Genomic DNA, 25,457 nt, shown 5'->3' on the forward strand with positions numbered 1-25,457 from the left:
GCAAATGCGGATTCATGCTTGAACAGCTGTGCTTCTGTTGTCAATGTCAAATATCTTAGGAGAGTTTGAAGAAACGTGGAGGAGTCTGTTACCCTGGCTGACGTGCAGACCACATGCACAGTGAGAGGAGAGCTGTCAGTCAGAGTCAGTTGCTTTTACCAGACAAGGAGTCTGTGGCTTTCAGGTGAAATCCCTGACATGAGAGGCCTCGTGCCAACATCCTAGCTCAGCTGGTTTGGCCAGACTGCTCCAACCAACAGCTGTGTGGTAGAGTCAGTGATGTCACAATAGGTGTGGCCAGAGCCATCTATTTAGAAATATGTCTCTGGGTGTGGTCTTCTGTCTGTTTTTGAGTACGCTGGGTGTGATGTGTAAATATCCTGTTGCAGTAAGGTGCAAATAGGTAAGGCTCCATAGCTCAGTGGTTAGAGCACTGGTCTTGTAAACCAGGGGTCGCGAGTTCAATTCTCGCTGGGGCCTTGATTGTGGGATCAACTGTTTTGATTCAAAAGGGATGTTCTCATATTGAAAATACTATTTTTGAATGGGGCCAATGAGTTGAATGGCTCCTACAGCTAGTTCACCAACAAGATTAAAAACATGATCCATTGATGCTATCCAGTTCTATCAACTACTTCCCCACAGCTATAAATACTACTTCTGACCACTCTCACATATGTCACTGACCTTGTGTGGATGACAGACACACAGCTGCTACAGCTACGATAGTTATTTATCTGTTCCATGTTATTTCATTCACGTACAGTAAACCTTTGGCGTCTCACCCACAGAGGAGGTAGACACACAGACAGACAGTAGCCTGCCTCCAGGGAGAATAAGGGGAGAATAACTTAATTCTTCTCCGCTAATGAGAAGCCACCAGGCACGGGAACACATTTGCATAGAGAGAGGACAATTTCACAGGGAAAAGTATTCAAGGATTTATTTCACCGAATAGATTAGAAGAGCTGAAGGGAAAATCATTCGGTGTACAGCAGAGTATCAAGACTCTACCATGGAAGGATTTGTCGATGTAAAACCAATATTTATGAAAATGAAACAATGCTAGACTGAATGGTAAACGCAAACAATAAAAACAAACGAAGGCCATTAAAATTGGTACTATTGTTTATTTTATCGCCCAGTCAGGTCTCTGTAATCAACATAAATACATGATTTCCTTCAATAGCCTATTTAGTAGTTTATATTTGCATTAGCCAGGTTATTTTCATTCAGGATTGGCTTACAAATGTTGGTACCAGCAGCCAGCATTTGTATTTATGCTTCCAATTGGCAGTGGTTGAGCGCTGTCTATCCCCCGGCCTATGTATTTACTGAGAGCACAGAAACACCTATGATTGTGTTAGAGTATAATGGATATAAGAATCCAGACAGGTTTGCTGAACATCCTTTTAGGAGATGGAGGTAATACCATCCGATATCTACACCAGCTTCATCGTAACAGGATCATAAATCTAATATTACCAGATCTTTCTCTTTTTAACATTTTACAGACGCTCTTATCCAGAGAAACTTACAGGAGCAATTAAGGTTAAGTGCCTTGCTCAAGGGCACATCGACAGATTTTGCACTTAGTCAGCTCGGGGATTCAAACCAGCGACCTTTCACTCTTAACCGCTAGGCTACCTGCAAAATATGCAATATATGATCCATTTCAAACTATTACTACCACCACCGCCGCTTAAAGTCAGTCGGTGTAACCTGCCATCTTAAGTACGGATGGTTAAAAGTAGCTCAAGTACTGTACACTCTTCAAGCCTCTCTTCCCCAGTGAGCTCACCTACATCTCTGAGTCCAGAACAAGCACACGGGCTCAATATCACCTCGCTTGCATCCTACGCCACAGCAAACACTAAACGCACAGTGGGCAAGTGGAGACCACCTGAGAGGCTCACTGGGAAGTGAATGACAACAAATGATCTCTGCTTGGTCAAACGAAAGCTAACCACCTTTCGAGAGGCAGCGGAAACAAGCAGCAGAAAACAGAGGATGAGGAAAGAAGAGAAACATTATTATACAGACAAAGGGAAAGTGCACTGTACCCGTCTCTCCCCAGAGCGTGTCAGGAGCGTCTATCTGCACAGCCACATCTTCATCTTTCAGCTCCAGTAAGCTCTTCGCAACCTGACAACGAGACAATATCAGGCACAATAATTATACACCGTAACTATTATAAGCAATACACAAAGGTTGCATCCGAAGAGAGCGCACGGTGTGTGTGTTCGTCAGTGTGTGTATGCAGTAGCCTACGTGAGTGTGTCCCATGCTGCAGGCGGCCGTCAGGGCCTGTTGTAAGGCCTGGCCCTTCACACTGCTCTTCACACCGTGCTGCTGTTGGCCCTCCGGGGCCTCTGTGGGGCCCCAGTCCTGGTTCAGCAGGTAGTGGATGATGTCTGGGTGGCCCCTCAGCCCAGCATGGACCAGGGCACACTGACCACTCTTATCAACATGGCCCACCTAGAGGGAGAAACACAGATCAATCAATCAATGAATCCAATGTATTTACACAGCCCTTGGAACACCAACAGTTGTCACAACCGTATTTACAGTAACCTAGCCTAAACACCAAAGAGCAAACAGAAGCAGATAATTGTGATGCATGACTATAAGTTCTAACTTATGAAACGGTAAAGCTGGGCAACAACCACAGCAGATCAACTTCCAACTTGATTGACATTTGGTGGAATTGTCAACAAGGTGAGATAACGGCATGGGACTAACAACTGACCACTGACCTTGGCTCCCTTCTTACAGAGCAGGCTGACCAGTCCTGTGTGTCCTGCTGCGGCGGCCAGACAGAGGGGGGTCATGCCGCTGTCCGAGGCTCCGTCTACGGGCGCTCCCAGCTCCAGCAGCAGGGACACCATTTCAAGGTGACCCAGGTGGGTGTGCACACCCAGCACAGGGGAACGACCAAGCACCTCTGAACGCCCGCTCACACTCGCCCCGCCCAGCATCAGCAGACGACTCACCTGTAGGTACATTTAAAAAAAAAAAAAAGTTGTGCGTATATGTATATGCGTGCATGTGAGTCTCTCACCTTGATGTTGGGTGTGCAGAGGTGTGTGTGTGTGTGTGTGTCTCACCTTGACATTGGGTGTGTAGAGATTTCTGAGGGAGGCCAGGGCGGCAGAGAGGCTGTCAGTGCTACAGCTCACCCACAGAGCCTGCAGAACACTGGAGGACACACCTGTCCTCTTACTCTGACCCTGAGAGAGAGGGAGGCATAGACAGGGAGAGAGAAACACTCTGGTTCAATACTTCCATAGCGCACCATCAACCCCCCCCCCCCCCCCCCAGTGTATGAGAGGAGGAGGAGAGAGGAAGAGGAGAGAAGCTACTGTACTGCAATATTTGAACTCAGATAGTCTTTGGATTAACGTCCCATTAGTAGTCCATTCAGACACACTAGCTGGTACCTTGAAGATGTGTGCTTTCAGGATATGATGTCCCAGCTCCATGGTCTGCTGCCGGTTCAGCTTGCCCTCCTGTCTGGAGAACATGAAGGACAACAGAGCATGGCCACTCCTGGGGTCACAGAGGAAGTCGGTGCTCTCTCCGTCCGCCCTCCACACTAGCCACTCTCTAAATGAGGGTTGGAAGAGCATGCGGGTGCCGTCCCTGCGTCTCACCTAGAGGGACACGACACAAGATTAGACAGAGGTTGTTGTCATAAATCCACAAGTGGCTGAGATAGTTACTATCACTGGGAGCCAAGTGCAACTCCCACAGAGTGAACGTAACTCAATGAAATGGTTGTATACTACTTCCTGGCCTACTTCCTGATCTAGCTAACAACGTACGGTATGGCCGTTTCTCAATAGTCTTTCACGTGTTCTCTCCTCACCAGGACAGAGGCCAGGGTCTCCAGGCGTTGTTGGAAGTCCTCCCAGGACATCTCTCCTCTCACACCCCCAGCGTTCAGCGCCCGGAACAGCTGCTCGTCCGTCAGCGGGTGTAACGAGGCCAGCACCACGTTGAGTACGGGCAGCACCCGCTCGAAGGTTTGGTCCCCGTCGAACCCCGCATGGCACTGCAGCAGGTACACCTGATGATAAAGAGGACCACAATGGAAATAAGTTTGTTGACTCGTTTGTGTTTTGAATCCTGCGTGTTGTACTTCCTTAGCTGGAGCAACTCTATGGGCTGGTGTCCCAGGCACAGATTAAGTGTAGTACTGGACTAAAAAACGATTTCAAAGGAGTTTCTCCATTGACCATGCTGTTCAGTAGCAGGACTAGGCTTAATCTGTCTGGGAAACCAGCCCTACATGTATTTTGAAAGATTTGTCAAATAAAATGTATTAATTCCTTCACCTCAGCCAGAGAGACAGGCACTACCATGTAGTTGCCTCCCTTGAGAACCAGGTGGGCCCTCTGGAACAGGTCCAGGGTCAGTTTTAGGTAGAGGAAGGAGCCCTGGCTGCGAGAGGCCAGGTGGGTGTTGAACTTGCTGAGGAGGAGGGGGTCGGGGACGGTGCCGTTGGGCGTGGTGACGTTGGCGGCAATCTCGGGGCTGACGATGACCCGGTGTTGGATGTAGTCGCTAAGGTCCCCGCCGATCTCGCTGCTCTCTGGGAAGTCGTCAAGTGAGAGTCTGGAGAAGGGTAGGAGGGCTGTGATCTCCTGGGGAGACAGCGATTATATTGTCGAATTGTATATGTTGTGGATTTATGTCGGACAAAAATGGGTCTCCTGAAACCGTATATATCATACACTGCATTCTCGATCAAAGTGTAATGTAGCTTGGCTATATCTAAGTGTTGAACTTAGTCCACACGCAATACAACCATGAGCCCAGGAGCACACCGCAACTTCCCACCCAAGAGTCTGCAGTACAAAATCAATACAACACAGTACAATTCTATCCTCCAGCTCCTGCCTCAGAGCAGAGAGAACCCTTTCTTCTAGTTGTGACAGGTAACTTGAAAGAGGAAAAAACACTGAATAATACAAGTGAGGATGAGAACAGTGTTTGGCTCACTATGGTGGTACTGTATGTGCCAGGACAACAGATTAGTCAGGGAGAAAATGGCACCCATCACATCTCTTCAAGCTGCTGCTTCTTCTGACTCACGGAAACATGAAATACAGTAATTGTGTAACACTGTTTGCGTGCACTGTTTTTGTAGGATCTTCATTTGACCAGGATTGTCGCAGCAAAATAAACCTGCAGCAACAGGATTTGAACGTTTAGTCCATAATGTTGCTTGATTGGTGGTTCGGGGAAAAATGTGCTGGCCAAAGTTAGGCTACATGAAAAGTGCAATACTATTAATATAACTGTGTTTTACTGCGGGTTTTCAGTGAATTTATGTAAATCACAAGTCTTATCTGCATTTCCTGTGGTGCATGAAAACTCTCAGCACTAAAGGAGTGATCAAATTAAGATTCTACAGCTGTATATATGGAATAGGGAGCCACAAAACCACTGACTCTCATTCTGCCAGCTTTCTCACCGATTCATATCAAATCTCTTCAGATGACATCAGAAATAGTGACGTTTGAGCCAAGAGAAGAAAATGACAGCCATAAACTAATAAATCAAATGCAATACCTAAGTTATTATGAAATTATTATTGCTGTTTCATTTCCTTGCTGTGCATGCACGATTTGATTAAAGTGCGGTGATCCGATGATTTCACAGTGCCCTGGTTGCATAGCAACCTCGATGGGGCCGTGCCTAAAACAGGATATTTGCAACTTCCTGTGAAAGGACCAATTGGGAGAGGAGAGAGGATAGAGAGCAGGCAGGGGGATCAACATCTAACATCCCTTGCCAACACACACACACACACACACACACACACACACACACACACACACACACACACACACACACACACACACACACACACACACACACACACACACACACACACACACACACACACACACACACACACACACACACACACACACACACACACACACACACACACACACACACACACACACACACACACACACACACACACACACACACACACCGTAGTGGCCTGTGGTGTCCTCAGCACTCCTGTTACATAACGTCAGGCAGGCTCCCAGGAGCGTTACAGCCCGGGGTGGTAATCCAGGAGGATTATGGGAAAGCTGCGTTAGGCAGCCGGAGGGATCAGTGGCCAGCCAACATGCTGGAGGAAACCACCGCCAACAGGCCCTGGTGGAGTAAGCTGACCAGCTAGACTGAGCTACTGTTCCTCTGGGTCAGACCAGCAAAGCCATACCGTATGAGACACATTGGTGAAGGCCAGTGAACTATGGGCAAACCCAGATTTACTAAGCTTCTTTTAGTTCAAGTGTAGCAGGAGAAAGTGAGAGCTGTATCAGAGACTCGAACCATAGCTTCTACGGTGCACAGACAAGAGTCTAATAGACTGTACTGTACCAACAAAAGACTGGGTCCCTGGGTAGAGGCAATGCATCACTCACATACACTGGTTACGATCGTTTATCTGAGCTTTGTGACTGTCCTCTCCTCACCAGCAGACAGGTCCTGACAGTGACCAACAGTTTGAGCCAGCAGGGGAACTTGGAGACGATCTTGGTGATGAAGGAGGCGACGGTGTCTCCGTAGTCCGGCTTGTGGAACTCTGCCTCGTTCAGACCATCAACCAGGAGGATGAAGTCTTCTTCCGGGATCTTCCTTTCTACACAGGGAAACAGAGGGGAGGTGGAATAGGGAGAAACGGGGAAGATGGGAGAGGAGAGAGCGGGAGAGAGGAAAAGAGAGAAAGTGAGAGAGAGAGAACAAGTACATAAGATACTGGCAATAATTGAAGCAGGTTTAGAATGCAAATGTAATGCACATAACTGCTGCGTTCCAAACGTATTTTGAAATACAGTACATGCCGCCGCAACTGTTTGAAGTGATATGGTTGAATTCCACAATGCTGCATTGTCAAAATGCCATCCTTAATGTCAGAAAGACAGAAATGAGGTTGTGGTACTCACATGGAACACCAGCCGAAAAGACACAGTGCAGTTTATCAGGCAGGAGGTAAGAGATCGACGTGTGCAGGCTCTGGAATATCTAACCTGGGGTCCGTCCAAAATGATACCCTAGTCCCTATGTAGTGCCCTACTTTAGACCAGAGCCCTGCTTCCATTCCCCTTTCCCATTTTATACTTCATGAGTAATGTCACAGAGGGACTGCACCTCAGATGGAGGGTGAGAACGCCAGTCACCTCTCCTCAGTCTCCCGTATGGGCCCTCATCATCTCAACCATTACTTTTAATAAGACAGGAGATGGGGGTGATCACAGAGGCATATCTATCCTGTTCCAGTCTACCTGAGCCGTCGATGCAGCCTCACACAGCCCTTCCTGACTGTGTGGAGGTGATATCACTCCATACACTCTGCCAGTCATCTACTAATCCACATCATAAAGATGGAGGACGTGTTGATTCCTCTAGAACGAGCTTGTGGTGGAGGCTACTGAACTAACAACCTATTGATCAGGCTGACTGGCTACTATATCATGAGATATACCAGAGATGGTATTTTACATTGATATGGCCTGTTATGTACTGCGGTGACCTTGCAAGTGCTGCCCTCTTGTTTTTTCCCATACAGTAAGAATAACACACTGGATTAAAGCACCGAGGCGGCGTTTACACAGGCAGCGCAATTCTGATCTTTTGTCCAATTATTGGCAAAAGAGCTAATTTGATTGGTCCGAAGACTAATTAGTGTCAAAATATCAGAATCTGTATAAGCAGCCTTATAATGCTGATCACTGATCATTGCTAAAATACTGATCTAAGGCTGCATTTTCCAATTCATGTTTTAACTAATTGGTCTTTTAACCAATCAGATCAGCTTTTTTGCCAACAATTGGGCAAAAGATCAAAATTGGGCTGCCTGTGTAAATGCAGCCTTAGGGATATTGATTGATATGGATACTCCCAAAGTGAAAAAGGTTGTTGTTTGAAGTTATGTCGTTTTTGAAGTTAGAATTGTGTCACGGTCTGTAGCGTTTTTAACCAGTGACCTTATTATCCCAAAATGATCTAGGAACCCACCACGGAGTCCTAATCAACTGTTTCAGGGGGCCCATGACAATTTATCAAACTGTAGGAGGAGAGGTTGGGGGTGACGTCTAGCTGGTGAGTAGCAGCTGCAGGTGTTACACTTACAAAAGTTGATGAAGGGGGTGGGGGGGTTTGAAGCATGGGTGAGAACATGGAGACTGCAGGAGTAAGTTAGTAGCTACCCTTCCGCAGGTTTACGATGGGCTCCAGGACTCCCCTGCGGAAGGCAGCGATGGGGTCCTGGACACAGGAGCGCAGACTGAGCATGCTCTGTATATGAGGTTCCTTTAGCAGCAGCTCCCTGTAGCCGCTGAGCTGTGGCGCTCTGGACAGCAGGGCGGCGACACTGTGCACAAACTCTGGGACCAGGCAGGTGTAGGTGTTGTCAGCCTGGCAGAAGTGGTAGGACACCACCTGGAGACAGCGAGAGAGAGAGAGAGAGAGAGGGAGTGAGAGAAAGAGAGGCTCCCTAATTGAGCACTTCAATAATGCTATTTCAGTGTTTTGACTGCCATGAGTGCCTTGAACTTTCCAGAGAAGTAAGTCCTCAACCAACTTTGAATATCTCCATCTCACAAATCAGCATTTGATTTACTCCATTAGGCTAAAGTGACTGCGATTAGTTGCTAATTAACAGATTGGCTAATCAAGCAGCCATGACGGACCCGCTTAATGGAACGAGGGAAAAAACAAGGCAGGGATGTTAAGAGTGAACACACTCTCCCTAAGAAACAAAAACCGACAGGACTGCGGTCTTTGGGACTCAATGGTTTTATGAATTATTCACCATATCAGTAATTACATGAACATACAGTTAATAGAGCCATCTTGTTAATTTTGTTGAGGATGGAGAAGTATCCATACACCCAGGGGTCATCTTTAATTCAGGAACTCATCAAAAGGGCAAAACGTACACAAACAGATGGATGGCAAACACAGTCAGTCAGAAAACCTTCTCCAGTTGCCTTGGAACCCAATTTGTCAAACTAAACAGTATTACCACGTGAAGCTGCACGACTCTTCATCTCTGAGACCAATTATAGAGGAATTAGAAGTTGGTCTATTGGCAGTGATTCAGGAAAGAAGCCTCCTATCTGTGCAAAGCATAGTTCTGAGATATTGAGCATGAATGTTTTAACATCCCAGATCTCAGAACTGTTTTGAAGTGAATTCTTCTTTCATAACCCATTAAAGGTACCTAAAGTGCAGAGTATCAAAATACTAAGTGGGGGGAAGCAATCACATTTAGATCCTTAGGTTCTATCTGGCACAGAATGTTACAATTATTTACATTTCAATGGAAAAGTACAGACATTTAATGATTAAATAAAGAAAATACCCTTCCTTCCTTCTAATCACGTCATCAAATATATTTATTAATGGTCATCACACATTTGTTGAAGTGATTTAAAAAATTAAAAAATATATATTTAACCTTTATTTAACCAGGAAGGGCTCATTGAGATTTAAAATCTATTTTTCAAGAGCGTCCTGGCCAAGATAGGCAGCACCAAGTCATTACAAAAATTACAGACAGACAACATGAAAAACAACAAGTAATCTAGTAAAAACCTTTGAATTCACAAGAGTATAACAAAATCAAAAACAGCAAATTAAAAACATTGACAGGTCAGGGAATCAGCCTCAAAATCCTTCATCAGTGATTTAAAAACACCAATCGGGACAAGTTCTTCCAGTTTAAAAGTATTTTTCCCTAAAAATAGTTCCCTAAAATGACAAATGCACTATATCCTATGGATAACTCAAAAAACATTAGCTCTGGATGAGTAAACGGACATATTTTTCGGGTCTCTGACACCCAAAGTCAGTAAACTACTTGCTAGTTATCAATAACATCTGGTACGTTTAATACTGTAGAACAAGACAAAAACAGCAATGCCTCTCCTAAGAGCCTTAAACATTCTCAAAGGTACTTGTATTTGTTAATTTTACCATAAAGAGCTTACGTTATGGTCATTCTTCTTCTTAAAAAAAAAAAAAAAAAAAATGTCAAGAAGAGGACCAGGACCTATGATAGGAATAATCAAGGACTTGGGACTATAAGATTCTATCAGAAAAATGCATAGTTTTGAAATAATGAGTATTTTTTAAGTCCCAGCTCTCAGAACTGTTTTGTGATGTCTTCCTCTTTCATGTCTGCTAAATGACTAAAATGTAAATGAAAACGACTCGATAAGTATATCACCTTACGTGCAATTCTATTTTTGATTGACAACCCAGAATTGTGTGATTGGATTGAAGATCCAGAGGTGTCTGTGCATGCGTGTATGTATGTGTATGTGTGTATGTATGTGTATGCGTGTATGTATGTGTATGCGTGTATGTATGTGTATGCGTGTATGTATGTGTATGCGTGTATGTGTGCGTGTGTGTATGTATGTGTGTATGTATGTGTATGCGTGTATGTGTGCGTGTGTGTGTGTATGTATGTGTATGCGTGTATGTGTGCGTGTGTGTATGTATGTGTATGGGTGTATGTATGTGTATGCGTGTATGTATGCGTGTGTGTACGTACCTTGCTGGCCAGGCGTTTGACAGCATCGTCTCGGTGTGCCTCTGGTGTCCCGGGGCAGGTTGTTTCACTGGGCTGGGGGTCTGTGGTGGGGGTGCTGGGCTGGGGCGGCTGTTTGGAGGCTCCGTCTGTCCCCCTATCCCCACCTGCAAGAGGGACACAGCAAGGCACACATGTGGACTGTCACTACTTTTTCATGAGAAGTTGGAGGAGAATAATAATCATTCAATGAGTTTTTTGAAAACCAGCACTCACAACTTTTTTTTTCTTGTGCTGTGACTACGAGAGAGTTAAAAGCATCATTGTGGGCTGGTTTCCATAATGGATCTAAACATATCTCCAGTAAACAATGTTAATTAAATAAGGACCTGAGTCACAATGGCAAATCACTTCAGTCTCTGTCAGGCATTTATCATCATGCACTATAATTAGGTCACTGTCTATAATATATTTCCCTGAGCATTCACATCAAAGCAGATTCCTACTCTTAACCTAAATGATGTCATTACTTGATGTCATTACTGGCGTGCCGTATGGTGCACTGTATCAATTTGCTGGATGGGGACCGAGAAAATGATATGCGGTGTGAATTCACGACCACTGATGGTGGGAGAAGTGTGGTACTGTACCTAGCTACTGACGTAGCAACGCTTGCGTTTGTGTAACATCAATCACCACACAATCAGTCATAGCTTTCAGGGACAGAGCTTTCAAAGGTTTTATTCCTGTATCTTTGTGTGGCTCATCCCCTAGGACCAAAATATCTGATGGACCCTGTTACTTGAGAGTGATGGCTCGGAAAAAGTATGACGGATCTCAAGGTAGACGGGTTGGCTTGCCTAGTTCTAAAATTGTCAAACTCATAATGAAAAATGTGAATGTTTAAATCACCCTTCGCCGAATGAGTAACCAACCATTCGTCCTTCCCTTCTGGGGTACAGGGAAATGGCAGCTTTCTCAAAAAAGAGATGTGGCATATCAAGAGGTTCCTCCTGTTTATCATTTCAAACAAAGTACCTCCGGAGAAGGGAAGTTTGTCTTACTTTTGGGGGAGGTGCAGGGGCTCTCGGTGGGGACCTGTTGCATGTGACCTCCATGACAGCTGAGAGCCACCAGCCGCGAGACGACGGCCGTCTTGCCGAAGCCCACATCGCCCACGATAACGGCCCCACGGCCCTCGCAGGTGTCACTCTTCCTTAGGACCTCCTCTAGCCGATGGAACAGCCAATCACGGCCTTGGAACGGTGCATCCATGGCGGCGGCGGGAACCTCAAACAACAACGGCTTCAGCACGATGTCACCTGATTTGAAGGGAGCGAAGCGCGCTGGACGGAGAGAAAAGAGAGAACACAGGGGTTACTAACATGACTTCCTGTTCCTTTTAAAGAGTATTGTGGTGTACAAGAATAATATAGTTGTGTATGGTGGTGTAACACAATAATTGCATGCACGAAGGCAGGATCTCAGTCGGGGTCTCAACTTACTGTTGAGCGTGTTATGATATGGGGTGAAGGTTAATGTTAGGACATAGACAAACACACAATCCAAGATCCACTTCCACACTTCATCCCCCAGGTGGCAGTAACCGGGTCTAGATGCTGAGCTTGGCCTTGATAAGCACATAAATGACTGCCAATTAAGATGGTCGTCAGTCAGAGTGCCAGTTTGGAGAGCCGTGAGGCTGCTGGTTGGTTCGGTGGCTATGAGGCCTTTCGTTTGGGTCTGAATCTTTAGTTTAGGCATGCCTGTTTGTAGTTTTCCTTTTTGTATATATTTGTTCCTGTCACCATCTGAACATAATAATCCACTTCGGCTCGTCGACCCAAAGGAGTCAAGGCAGAGCTGGCCCTGGACCTAAGGTAAGGTACCGCTGATTTCTCACAAAAACGCACACATTCATTCAGGTTACAGACCATGCAACTAGACATAGGACTCCTAGACTAGTGCAACAATCGGTTTCATCGGTTTCAAGATGCAATTTCGAAATTTGGTTGTGCATCAGAAGTTTTCCTCTTGTTTTGTCAGTCACTGACAGTCACTCAATTAGCCCATGTCAGAAAAACATTTTTAGATTGGTAAGGAAGTCTACCCAGCTATCTGAACTTGAAGTAATCATGGCTGAATTGCCGACCGGGTATGAAGGGCACGTGCCCAGGGTCCCTGACCGCTGCTGATGGGTGTATAAAATCGAGCACACAGCCATGCAATCTCAATAGACAAACAAGAGCTCAGTGACTTTCAACTTGGCACCATCATAGGATGCCACCTTTCCAACAAGTCAGTTCATCAAAATTCTGCCCTTCTAGAGCTACCCCGGTCAACTGTAAGTGCTGTAATTGTGAAGTGGAAACGTCTAGGAGCAACAACGCCTCAGCCGTGAAGTGGTAGGCCACATAAGCACACAGAACGGGACCGTCGAGTGTTGAAGCGCGTAGCGCTTAAAAATCGCCTGTCCTCGGTTGCAACACTCACTACAGAGTTCCAAACTACCCCTGGAAGCAACGTCAGCACAATAACTGTTTGTCGGGAGCTTCATGAAATGGGTTTCCATGGCCGAGCAGCCGCACACAAGTCTAAGATCACCATGCGCAATGCCAAGTGTCGGCTGGAGTGGTGTAAAGCTCACCTCTATTGGACTCTTGAGGAGTGGAAACATGTTCTCTGGAGTGATGCGTCATGCTTCACCATCTGGCAGTCCGATGGACGAATCTGGGTTTAGCAGATGCCAGGAGAACCCTACCTGCCCGAATGCATAGTGCCAACTGTAAAGTTTGGGGGAGGAGGAATAATGGTCCGGGCTGTTTTCATGGTTCGGGCTAGGCCCCTTAGTTCCATTGAACGCAAGAATCTCAACGCTACAGCATACAATGACATTCTAGATGATTCTGTGCAGTTCGGGGAAGGCCCTTTCCTGTTTTCCTGCACCCGTGCATAAAGCAAGGTCTATACAGAAATGGTTTGTCGAGATCAGTGTGGAAGAACTTGACTGGCCTGCACAGAGCCCTGACCTCAACCCCATCGAACACCTTTGAATTGGAACGCCGACTGCGAGCCAGGCCTAATCACCCAACATCAGTGCCCGAACTCACTAATGCTCATGGCCAAATGGAAGCAAGTCCCCGCAGCAATGTTCCAACATCTAGAGGAAAGCCTTCCCAGAAGAGTGGAGGCAGTGATAGCAGCAAGGAGGGGACCAACTCCATATTAATGCCCAGGATTTTGTAATGAGATGTTCGACGAGCAGGTGTCCACATACTTTTTGTCATGTAGTGTATCATTTTTGGAAATTAGCTGTAAAATTGCACTTTTTTCTCTCCGCCCCATGGCAAAACGAGTAGAATTGAATGAAATTAATTATAAAATTGCACACATTTCCCTCCGGCCCATGGTAAAATGTGTAGAATTACAGAAAATGTAGTTAAATGTTTTCTCTCCTCAGTCAAGAGGGGGGCCACTAAAAGGTTTTGCCTGTGAAGTGGGGAGGGGGCCCAACCAAATATTGCCTAGGGCCCCCAAAAGGATAGTGCCGACCCTGCGCGCACACACATGCCTGCATAAATGCCTGCACGCACGCACACACACACACACACACACACACACACACACACACACACACACACACACACACACACACACACACACACACACACACACACACACACACACACACACACACACACACACACACACACACACCTTTGGCGTCCCTTCCCCCTGTGCTGTTCCAGGGCTGTTTGATGGAGCTTCGCTGGGGAGCACTCCGTTGATCATCCAGGTAGCTCAGATCCTCCAGCTTAGTGGAACTAGTCGCTGCAGGGGAAGACATGAGAGACAGAATGAAGGAGAAGAGAAGTAGAGAAGTAGAAAATAAAGAATGAGGGAAAGCAGGAAAGAGAGCTTTTTATAGAGTTGTTTCATTCGTTTTGCCTTCAAGGTAGAACATCTTAAACATTTGGGAATAAAATGAACAAAACCCTTCATCGCCAAACAGTATAACTATGGAGCTCTGTCCCCATTTCAACATACTGTTCTATGGCACCCCGATTATTTTCAAACATGTTTAATATATTGGGCCTCATATCGGCCATTATCACCAAGTGTGAGCAGTGCTAAGAGCAGATGCAAGGCAAGTCCCACCGTCAGCCAATCAGCTATAAAGGTTCTCTTCAACTACCTCACAATTTCATCACAACAATGGCACCAAAGGTATAACATACCCCCTTCAATTCAAACCCTGGTTTTAACTTAACACACCAAGCCTTTCACTGACACTGAGATATTTAATGAGTGCATGATGATTGGCCTGTAATTTAGTCTGTCAATTTCTTAAATAGTAAGAAAATGGTTTCAGGGCCTCCCGTGTGGCGCACTGGTCTAAGGCACTGCATCGCAGTGCTAGCTGTGCCACCAGAGACTCGGTCTAAGGCTCTGTCGCAGCCGGCCGTGGCCGGGAGGTCCGTGGGGCGACGCACAATTGGCCTAGCGTCATCCGGGTTAGGGAGAGTTTGGCCGGTAGGGATATCCTTCTCTCATCGCGCACTAGCGACTCCTGTAGCGGGACGGGTGCAGTGCGCGCTGACCAGGTCACTAGGTGCACGGTGTTTCCTCCGACACATTGGTGCAGCTGGCTTCCGGGTTGGATGCGCGCTGTGTTAAGAAGCAGTGCGGCTTGGTTGGGTTGTGTTTCAGAGGACGCGTGGCTCTCAACCTTCGTCTCTCCCGAGCCCATACTGGAGTTGTAGCGATGAGACAAGATAGTAACTACTAACAATTGGATACTATGAAATTGGGGGTAAAACAAATAATTAAACATGCATGAAATTGGTTTCAACACAAATCCCTCTTGTTTTAAGTCAAATTAAAATGAAGACTGTTTAAATGAGAGGTTTTCTCAAATCAGCCTACTTTCAGCACTCATGCTGAAAGTATTACATTGCCGCTTCAATGTAATGTAATGTAGTTACTCAAATCTGGCTTATTGCGAGGTCAATAACTCTGATAAATAGCTTAATAATGGGCAACACATTTTTTTCTCTCATTAAAATCAATTATAGAAGTAGAAAGCTATCAATGTTTACTTCCAGTCCTCCTCATCTTCCCTCACATCAGTAGCCCGCACGCACAGATGCTGCGCTCCTTGTAGGTGCATTGTTATGTTTCCCCGGTTGCCATGTTGATTTCCTTACTAGGCCTACACATACACAAAGCTGCCCAGCAAAATTAGCCAGACTTTTATACTGCCGTGGAGGTGCATGTACTATACCGATTACTAGGTCACTACGATTTGGCTGGACTGAATCGTTAAATGTGAGAGGTTCCAACTAAGCCCCGTATGGGTGAGCATAAAATACAGGGAAATTCTCAAAGCTGCAAAGAGAACTTTGATGACCTCATATCTAGCCAGGGAATTCTGGTGGAGACCTCCTCCCAGGTAGTACCAGTGATGGCAATACTGGCTGCAGTAACACATGGGGCGCTGGGGTCGCACGTGGACATTCAGAAAGGGGGAATAACACTGTTGTCCTGGAGGCACAGCATAAATCTTAGCGGTCTGACTGCACAGAAGTGCCGGGGGAAGAAGGGTCTTCTCTGGGGACCAGTGTGCGTGTGTTGAGGGGGAGGGAGGTTTCCGGGCTCCATCAGCCAGGACTAGACATTACACACTCAAAATCTACCCATCCCGGAACATTTTGGCACTCCTGTTGAACGGCTACAACGGTACGAGCAAGTCTACTCTTGTCACGGCTGTTGAAAGATGAGGACCGAGGTGCAGAGTGGTGAGCGTACATTTTCTCTTTTATTCGAAATGACTCCGACAAAACAATAAACAATACAAAACAAACCGTGAAGCTCAAAAGGCTATGTGCCCAAAACAAAGTCAACTTCCCACCAAGACAGGTGGAAAAAAGGGCTACCTAAGTATGGTTCTCAATCAGAGACAACGATAGACAGCTGCCTCTGATTGAGAACCACACCCGGCCAAACACAAAGAAATAGAAAACATAGAAATAAAGAAACTAGAATGCCCACCCTAGTCACACCCTGGCCTAACCAAAATAGAGAATAAAAGCCTCTCTATGGCCAGGGCGTGACAACTTTTGAGCAGGGCTCGAGGGTGGAACAACTGTGTGGAGGGTCTGTCGGATGACTCGTGTGCAAGAGCTTGAAGTTGAGTGTGTGTGTGTGTGTGTGTGTGTGTGTGTGTGTGTGTGTGTTTTTAGGTGAATGTACGAGTGGAAGGGGAGAGGTGTCGAGATGTGTATGTGTGTGTGGGGGCGCGTGTGTGTGTGCATCCCACAATCGAGGCTATAGGGTGATGATAGTGATGGGATGGAATCTCAAGCGATAACATAAAATAATATCTGCCTCCCTAAATGTAAATGTTCTACTGCCGGTTGCTTTGTCAAAGGTAGCTATCCTTTTGGAGGAAGTGCCTACATTATTACGCATAATGTCCGTCTAATGTGATAGTACAACTGAGGCAAAGGGTTAGAACTGCTTAGCGCTGCTGAACTGGTTGTAAGTGGGTGGCACTTCGTGCTCTTTTCAAGAGATGGGTCCCGACTTCTCATGGGTCCAAGGATCCATGTGTATAGGGGTGGACAACTGGAGGTATACTTAGTCTGCTGCTGGAGTTACAGTTTTTATAGCAGTGCATCTATCATGGTACAGCTACAGTTTGTATAGCAGTGCATCTATCATGGTACAGCTACAGTTTGTATAGCAGTGCATCTATCATGGTACAGCTACAGTTTGTATAGCAGTGCATCTATCATGGTACAGCTACAGTTTGTATAGCAGTGCATCTATCATGGTACAGCTACAGTTTGTATAGCAGTGCATCTATCATGGTACAGCTACAGTTTGAATAGCAGTGCATCTATCATGGTACAGCTACAGTTTTTATAGCAGTGCATCTATCATGGTACAGCTACAGTTTGTATAGCAGTGCATCTATCATGGTACAGCTACAGTTTGTATAGCAGTGCATCTATCATGGTACAGCTACAGTTTGAATAGCAGTGCATCTATCATGGTACAGCTACAGTTTTTATAGCAGTGCATCTATCATGGTACAGCTACAGTTTGTATAGCAGTGCATCTATCATGGTACAGCTACAGTTTGTATAGCAGTGCATCTATCATGGTACAGCTACAGTTTGAATAGCAGTGCATCTATCATGGTACAGCTACAGTTTGTATAGCAGTGCATCTATCATGGTACAGCTACAGTTTGTATAGCAGTGCATCTATCATGGTACAGCTACAGTTTGTATAGCAGTGCATCTATCATGGTACAGCTACAGTTTGTATAGCAGTGCATCTATCATGGTACAGCTACAGTTTGTATAGCAGTGCATCTATCATGGTACAGCTACAGTTTGAATAGCAGTGCATCTATCATGGTACAGCTACAGTTTGTATAGCAGTGCATCTATCATGGTACAGCTACAGTTTGTATAGCAGTGCATCTATCATGGTACAGCTACAGTTTGTATAGCAGTGCATCTATCATGGTACAGCTACAGTTTGAATAGCAGTGCATCTATCATGGTACAGCTACAGTTTGTATAGCAGTGCATCTATCATGGTACAGCTACAGTTTGTATAGCAGTGCATCTATCATGGTACAGCTACAGTTTGTATAGCAGTGCATCTATCATGGTACAGCTACAGTTTGTATAGCAGTGCATCTATCATGGTACAGCTACAGTTTGTATAGCAGTGCATCTATCATGGTACAGCTACAGGTTGAATAGCAGTGCATCTATCATGGTACAGCTACGTGGATAATGGACAGGTATTGATTCTGGTGGTACTGGTAAGCATGGATAAGTATTTCATAAAAGTGTTAAGGATAGTGGTTAGTATCTCAAAATGTAACCCATCGTGGTAACTGATGAATTGAATTGCAGCTAGCTATAATTCTAATGGTTTGGCTGATAATAGGAAAAGAAGAGCAGTTTTCACATGGCTAAAGGAGAAGGATTACCATATTTATTGTTTACAGGAAACTCGTTCAATATCTTCTGACGAAGTGGCCTGGGAAAAAGGAGTAGGATGGTAAAATCTATTTCTGTCATGGGCGAAGGAATTCAAAAGGTCTTATAATCCTACTGAAAGACAATCTAGATCTTGAGGTGCAATCCGTTAAAATGGATCCTCAAGGAAGATGGATTGCTTTGAATATACTACTTGATGATAAACAGACGTGGCTCATAAATATATATGGACCGAATAATGACGATCCAAACTTCTTTGAGAAAAGGTATAATAATCTCATTAGTCTCCAAGATACAAATAATTATATTTTAATGGTAGGGGATTACAATACATTATATATATACACTACCGGTCAAACGTTTTAGAGCACCTACTCATTCAAGGCTTTTTCTTTATTTTTACTATTTTCTACATTGAAGAATTATAGTGAAGGCATCAAAACTATGAAATAACACATATGGAATCATGTACTAACCAAAAAAGTGATAAACAAATCAAAATATATTTTATATTTGAGATTCTTCAAATAGCCACCCTTTGCCTTGATGACAGCTTTGCACACACTTGGCATTCTCTCAACCAGCTTCATGAGGTAGTCACCTGGAATGCATTTCAATAAACAGGTGTGCCTTGTTAAAAGTTTATTTGTGGAATTTCTTTCCTTCTTAATGTGTTTGAGCCAATCAGTTGTGTTGTGACAAGTTAGGGGGGTATACAGAAGATTGCCCTATCTGGTAAAAGACCAAATCCATATTATGGCAAGAACAGCTCAAATAAGCAAAGCGAAACGACAGTCCATCATTACTTTAAGACATGAAGGTCAGTCAATACGGAAAATTTCAAGATTTTTGAAAGTTTCTTTAAATGCAGTCGCAAAAACCATCAAGCGCTATGATGAAACTGGCTCTCATGAGGACCGCCACAGGAATGGAAGACCCAGAGTTACTTCTGCTGCAGAGGATATGTTCATTAGAGTTACCAGCCTCAGAAATTGCAGCCAAAATAAATACATCACAGAGTTCAAGTAACAGACACATCTCAACATCAACTGTTCAGAGGAGACCGTGTGAATCAGGCCTTCATGGTCGAAGTGCTGCAAAGGACACCAATAATAAGAATAGACTTGCTTGGGCCAAGAAACACAAGCAATGGACATTAGACCGGTGGAAATTTGTCCTTTGGTCTGGAGTCCAAATTGGAGATTTTTGGTTCCAACCGCTGTGTCTTTGTGAGATGCGGTGTAGGTGAACGGATGATCTCTGCATGTGTATTTCCCACTGTAAAACATGAAGGAGGAGGTGTTATGGTGTGGGGTGTTTTGATGGTGACACTGTCTGTGATTTATTTAGAATTCAAGGCACACTTAACCAGCATGGCTACCACAGCATTCTGCAGCGATACGCCATCCCATCTGGTTTGGGCTTAGTGGGACTATCATTTGTTTTCAACAGGACAATGACCCAACACACCTCCAGGCTGTGTAAGGGCTATTTGACCAAGAAGGAGAGTGACGGAGTGCTGCATCAGATGACCTGGCCTCCACAATCCTCTGACCTCAATCAAATTGAGATTGTTTGGGATGAGTCAGACCGCAGAGGGAAGGAAAAGCAGCCATCAGCATATGTGGGAACTCCTTCAAGACTGTTGGAAAAGCATTCCAGGTGAAGCTGGTTGAGAGAATGCCAAGAGTTTGCAAAGCTGTCAAGGCAAAGGGTGGCTATTTGAAGAATCTCAAATATAAAATATATTTTGATTTGTTTCACACTTTTTTGGTTACTACATGATTCCGTATGTGTTATTTCATAGTTGTGATGTTTTCACTATTATTCTACAGTAGTAGTGTACATCCACACCGTAAAGGCAATCATACTACCAACTATCACCCTCTGGTGCTCAAAGAGATCATGAATATTATGGACACATTGGAATTGACTGATATTTGGAGGCTTAAAAACCTGGACCTTGCAAAATATACTTGGAGGAGGCTTAATCAAGCTAGCCGGATTGATTATTTTCTGGTATTCTTTTCTATGGAGCCAAAAGTTTCAAAAAGTATTGATTGAGGATCGAATGCGATCAGACCATGAACTTATATCCCTCCAGATAACTATGAGAGACTTTCCGCGAGGATGGGGATATTGGAAATTGAACCTGGGTTTATTGAAAGACAGTACATTCTTAACAAAAACGAAGGAAATATATAACAGATTTCTTCAGGCACAGTACAGGTTCAGCGGACCCACTTATCATATGGGATGCCTTTAAATTTGTCTTTAGAAGCCACTCAATTCAGTTTTCATCCCAAAGACTAAAATGGTTTGGGTCAGCTGAGAAATTACTTACATCAGAAATAGAAAAACTAGCATTACATATCAATGATGATGATAAATGTACTACTGAAACATGAATAATCTAGATGCAAAACAGAAGGAGAAATTTATTTAGGAAAGATACGGTTTCAATTATCAAAAACTGAGTAAATTGGATGGAGAACGGCGAAAAAATGCACCAAGTTTTCCTTAAACCTTCAAATTAGAAACGCGACCCAAAATAATCTACAAAAATTTGTTCCAATCAACTTATCTCACCAAAGAAGATTTTTAATGAAGTAAAATTATTATTTTACAGATATATCTGCAGATATATCTGCTGAGAGATCCACTACTACCATGTTTTAATTACTCGTATATACTGTAAATGGCAAACTATCGGACACACAAAAAGAGGGACTGATCTTTCTCCTACTGAAGCAGGAGCCAGTACAAAGACCCAGGATCTCCCAAAAATTCAATGTTGCGACACAAACATATTGGCAAAATGTATTGCTCATAGAATTAAAAAGGTCCTACCAGACATTATTCTTCACGTTCAGACGGGATTCTTAAAAGGAAGATATATAGGAGACAACATTAGACGATGAGAATACAGGGAAACCTGGTATAATCTTTATAGCAGATTTTAAGACAGCCTCGATACAGTAGATCTAGAATCAGTTTATAAGTGCCTAGATTTCCTTCAGCTTTTGAGAATCTCTCATAAGATGGGTAAAAGTAATGTACAACAACCCGGAAAGTATTCAAACCCCTTGACTTTTTCCACGTGTTGTTATGTTACAGCCTTATTCTGGAGAATAAAAGCCGAATCGTGAGACTTTCTTCTTTTTTTGTACTTAATTGCAAATCAGAGAAAGTTAAACAGGCATATTTGTATAACGAACGTGAGTTTGGAGGGTTAAAACTATTAAATATTAAGACATTAAACCTCTTACTTAAAGCCTCCATTATACCAAAATGATATCTAAATCCAAACTGGTTTTCCAGCAGGCTACTAAGAGAAGCACATTCAACACTCAAAAGTGGTCTCTTTGCCGTTACGTAGATTAAAACCAACCGTTTCCAGTGGATTGACAATGGAGCCCTGTTTAAAGTATCATCCTTTTTAAATGATGCCATACAGAGATGGTTACAATTCCAATTTCCTCCTCCAGAAGACTCTGAACAAATATTACAGCAACTAGTACGGCTAAACTACAATGTACTGATAAAAGGAAATAACTCTTTTATTGTACAAAAAATGAAAGGTATCATGTTTATGAATGACATTGAAAATAAGGACAGTAAAATGTTATCACACAAGCAATTAACAAAGGCGTATGGGGATGTATGATCAATACAAAAGTTGAACCAACTCATCGCAGCTCTGCCACAGAAATGTAAGGAGCAATTACTCAAAAGATAAAGGAATTAATTAGTTTGCCTGCCGTCAATCAAAAACCATGCATGGCTTAAAATAACTAGTATAAACCGTAAAATATATCAGTTTCACTTAAAGTCGAGAGGTTTGACAACTATTCGGCATAAAATTCCAGATAATTGGGAAGAGATTTTTGATGTCTCAATACCATGGCGTCGGGTTTATGAACTGTTATACAAAAATGGACGCATCAATCCGTTCTTTTCAATTTAATCTATTATATAATGTCCTCGCCACAAAAACAACGCTCAATATACGGGGTGAGGCCTGTGCACACTGCAACGAAGAAACAGAATCAATAGACGATCTCTTTGGTACTGTTCTTTGGCGGCTCACTTTTGGAGTCAGGTCCAGGAGGGGCTGTTGAGTCAAAATGTCTGTGTTCAGATGGATGTAGAAACAGTACTGTTCGGAGATCTAAAAAACCAAGATCAATCAATGGAAAATATGATTATACTCTTAGTTAAAGTATTTACTTTTAGGACAAATAGAGAGTTTCAAGACCCTCATAAGACATCAAAGTAAAATAGGAGGATATATTGCTAAAATAAAGAGTAAAATGATAATGTAGTGGGAAAGATGGGTTAGTCTGTCAATATCTGAGGGTTGGAATTAAGATTAGAGGGGTTGGTTGACTTGACGATGCACTTAGAGTCCAGTACAAATGGGAGGAAGCTATGTGTACAGTGTATTCAGACCGCTTCACTTTTCCACATTTTGTGACGTTGCTGCCTTATTCAAAATTGGATTCAATTGTTTCCCCCTCATCAATCTACACACAATACCCCATAACGACAAAGCAAAAACATATTTTTTAAATGTTTGCACATTTATAAAAAATACAAAACAAAAAAAATACATTTACATAAGCTCAGTACTTTGTTGAAGCACCTTGGGCAGCGATTACAGCTTCGAGTCTTCTTAGGTATGATGCTACAAGCTTGGCAAACCTGTATTTGGGGAGTTTCTCCTATTCTTCTCTGCAGATCCTCTCAAGGTCTTTCAGGTTGGATGGGGAGTGTCGCTGCGCTGCTATTTTCAGGTCTCTCCAGAGATGTTCGATCGGGTTCAAGTCCGGGCTTTAGGTGGGCCACTCAAGGACATTCAGAGTCTTGTACCCAAGCCACTCCTGCGTTGTCTTGGCTGTGTGCTTAGAGTCGTTGTCCTGTTGGAAGGTGAACCTTCGCCCCAGTCTGAACGCCCTGGAGAAGGTTTTCATCAAGAATCTCTCTGTAGTTCACTCCGTTCATCTTTCCCTCAATCCTGACTAGTCTCCCAGTCCCTGCCACTGAATAACATCCCCACAGCACGATGCTGCCACCACCATGCTTCACCGTAGGGATGGTGCCAGGTTTTCTTCAGACGTGACTCTTGGCATTCAGGCCAAAGAGTTCAATCTTGGTTTCATCAATCCAGATAATCTTCTTTCTCATGGTCTGAGGGTCCTTTAGGTGCCTTTTGGCAAACTCCAAGCGGGCTGTCATGTGCCTTTAACTGAGGAGTGGCTTCCGTCTGGCCACTCTAACATAAAGTCCTGATTGTTGAGTGCTGCAGAGATGGTTGTCCTTGTGGAAGGTTCTCCCATCTCCACAGAGGAACTCTGGAGCTCTGTCAGAGTGACTATCAGGTTCTTGGTCACCTCCCTGATCAAGGCCCTTCTTCCCGATTGCTCAGTTTGGCCGGGCGGCCAGCTCTAGCAAGAGTCTTGGTGGTTCCAAACTTCTTTCATTTAAGAATGATGGAGGCCACTGTGTTCTTGGGGACCTTCAATGCTGCCAAAATGTTTTGGTCCCCTTCCCCAGATCTGTGCCTTGACACAGTCCTGTCTCGGAGCTCTACGGACAATTCCGTCAACCTCATGGCTTGGTTTTTGCTCTGACATGCACTGTCATCTGTGGGACCTTATATAGACAGGAACAGGATGGACCTGAGTTCAATTTCGAGTCGCATAGCAAAGGGTCTGAGTACTTATGTAAATACGATATTTCCGTTTTTTTTGCTTTGACATTATGAGGTATTGTGTGTAGATTGATGAGGGAAAAAATGTATTTAATCAATTTTAGAATCAGGTTGGAACGTAACAAAATGTCAAAAAAGGGAATGGCTCTGAATACTTTCCGAATGCACTGTATATATATATAAATAAATAAAACGGAACAGAAATATTGTATAGGCCAGCGGCATACCACCCCGCATCCTACTGCTGGCTTGCATCTGAAACTAAGCAGGGTTGGTCCTGGTCAGTCGCTGGATGGAAGACCAGATGCTGCAGGAAGTGGTGTTGGAGGCACTCTTTCCTCTGGTCTAAAATGTAAAAAATCCCAATGCCCCAGGGCAGTGATTGGGGACATTGCTCTGTGTAGGGTGCCATCTTTCGGATGGGATGTTAAACGGGTGTCCTCTCTGTGGTCACTAAAGATCCCATGGCACTTATCATAAGAGCAGGGGTGTTAACCCCGGTGGCTTGTAGTGTATTTCAGCCTTAAGGGAGAACGATACTCTTGTCCTTGAGTAAAATGGGAAACAAATCGGTCATAGTTCTTCCCTTATGCTGCCCATGTTTGTGACGTTAAATATTCTGGAGAAAGACACTCAAGGATAAAACACAAAGACACACACAGAGAGCCAGCTGCAACCCCCCCCCACACACACACACACTTGAACGCATCTTATAGGAAATCCTCTCACTCTCGGTGTACATTTTACTTCTCCTCCGTCCCCTGTCCCCCCCTCTCTCTTTCTGCCTCTCGTTCTCTCTCATTTGCTCACTCTCCAGCGACTCATTCAAATGGGTGTTGACCACTAGATCAGTCCATGTTGTATGGTGATGATGATCTAAGTGAATCCTCATCCAGCCTGGGATATTAACAGCTCACTACAGGTCAGGAACATAGCCAGGTTCAGTGACCAGCTCCAATTACACATGTTCTGTAGCAGAATGTTGTGTTTCTAAGGACCAGTCCGTTTAACATGTACACCAACATGAGACATACACACTGGTCCATGTATGCTCTGTAGAACCTGATGTCTTCCATCTGATATGTTTGGTTTCTGAGCGTTATATATAATGAATCATCAGGTATAGTAGAGAAATGAGGGGTGCCATTAGGAA

At 44.2% G+C, this 25,457-nt stretch overlaps 1 protein-coding gene and 1 non-coding gene across 3 annotated transcripts in view; one reads left to right on the forward strand and one right to left on the reverse strand.

The window, feature by feature from the left end:
* LOC139532213 (protein TANC1-like) overlaps positions 1-25,457 on the reverse strand; it is a 50,445-nt gene that overhangs the window by 8,096 nt on the left and 16,892 nt on the right. For both annotated transcript variants that reach the window (XM_071329572.1, XM_071329571.1), the window contains exons 8-19: positions 14,285-14,398; positions 11,632-11,913; positions 10,592-10,734; positions 8,238-8,469; positions 6,504-6,670; positions 4,338-4,646; positions 3,869-4,069; positions 3,441-3,653; positions 3,108-3,230; positions 2,757-2,993; positions 2,272-2,478; positions 2,064-2,145 (exon numbers count right to left, since the gene is read on the reverse strand). In XM_071329572.1, the coding sequence (XP_071185673.1) occupies positions 2,064-2,145; positions 2,272-2,478; positions 2,757-2,993; positions 3,108-3,230; positions 3,441-3,653; positions 3,869-4,069; positions 4,338-4,646; positions 6,504-6,670; positions 8,238-8,469; positions 10,592-10,734; positions 11,632-11,913; positions 14,285-14,398 (2,310 nt within the window). The remainder of the gene's footprint in view (positions 1-2,063; positions 2,146-2,271; positions 2,479-2,756; positions 2,994-3,107; positions 3,231-3,440; positions 3,654-3,868; positions 4,070-4,337; positions 4,647-6,503; positions 6,671-8,237; positions 8,470-10,591; positions 10,735-11,631; positions 11,914-14,284; positions 14,399-25,457) is intronic.
* Positions 408-480, forward strand: trnat-ugu (transfer RNA threonine (anticodon UGU)). Its single transcript has one exon. It is a non-coding gene; the product is annotated as a tRNA-Thr (tRNA).

Source organism: Salvelinus alpinus, chromosome 10, assembly GCF_045679555.1.
Source record: "Salvelinus alpinus chromosome 10, SLU_Salpinus.1, whole genome shotgun sequence".
In the NCBI taxonomy this organism is placed as follows: Eukaryota; Metazoa; Chordata; class Actinopteri; order Salmoniformes; family Salmonidae; genus Salvelinus; species Salvelinus alpinus.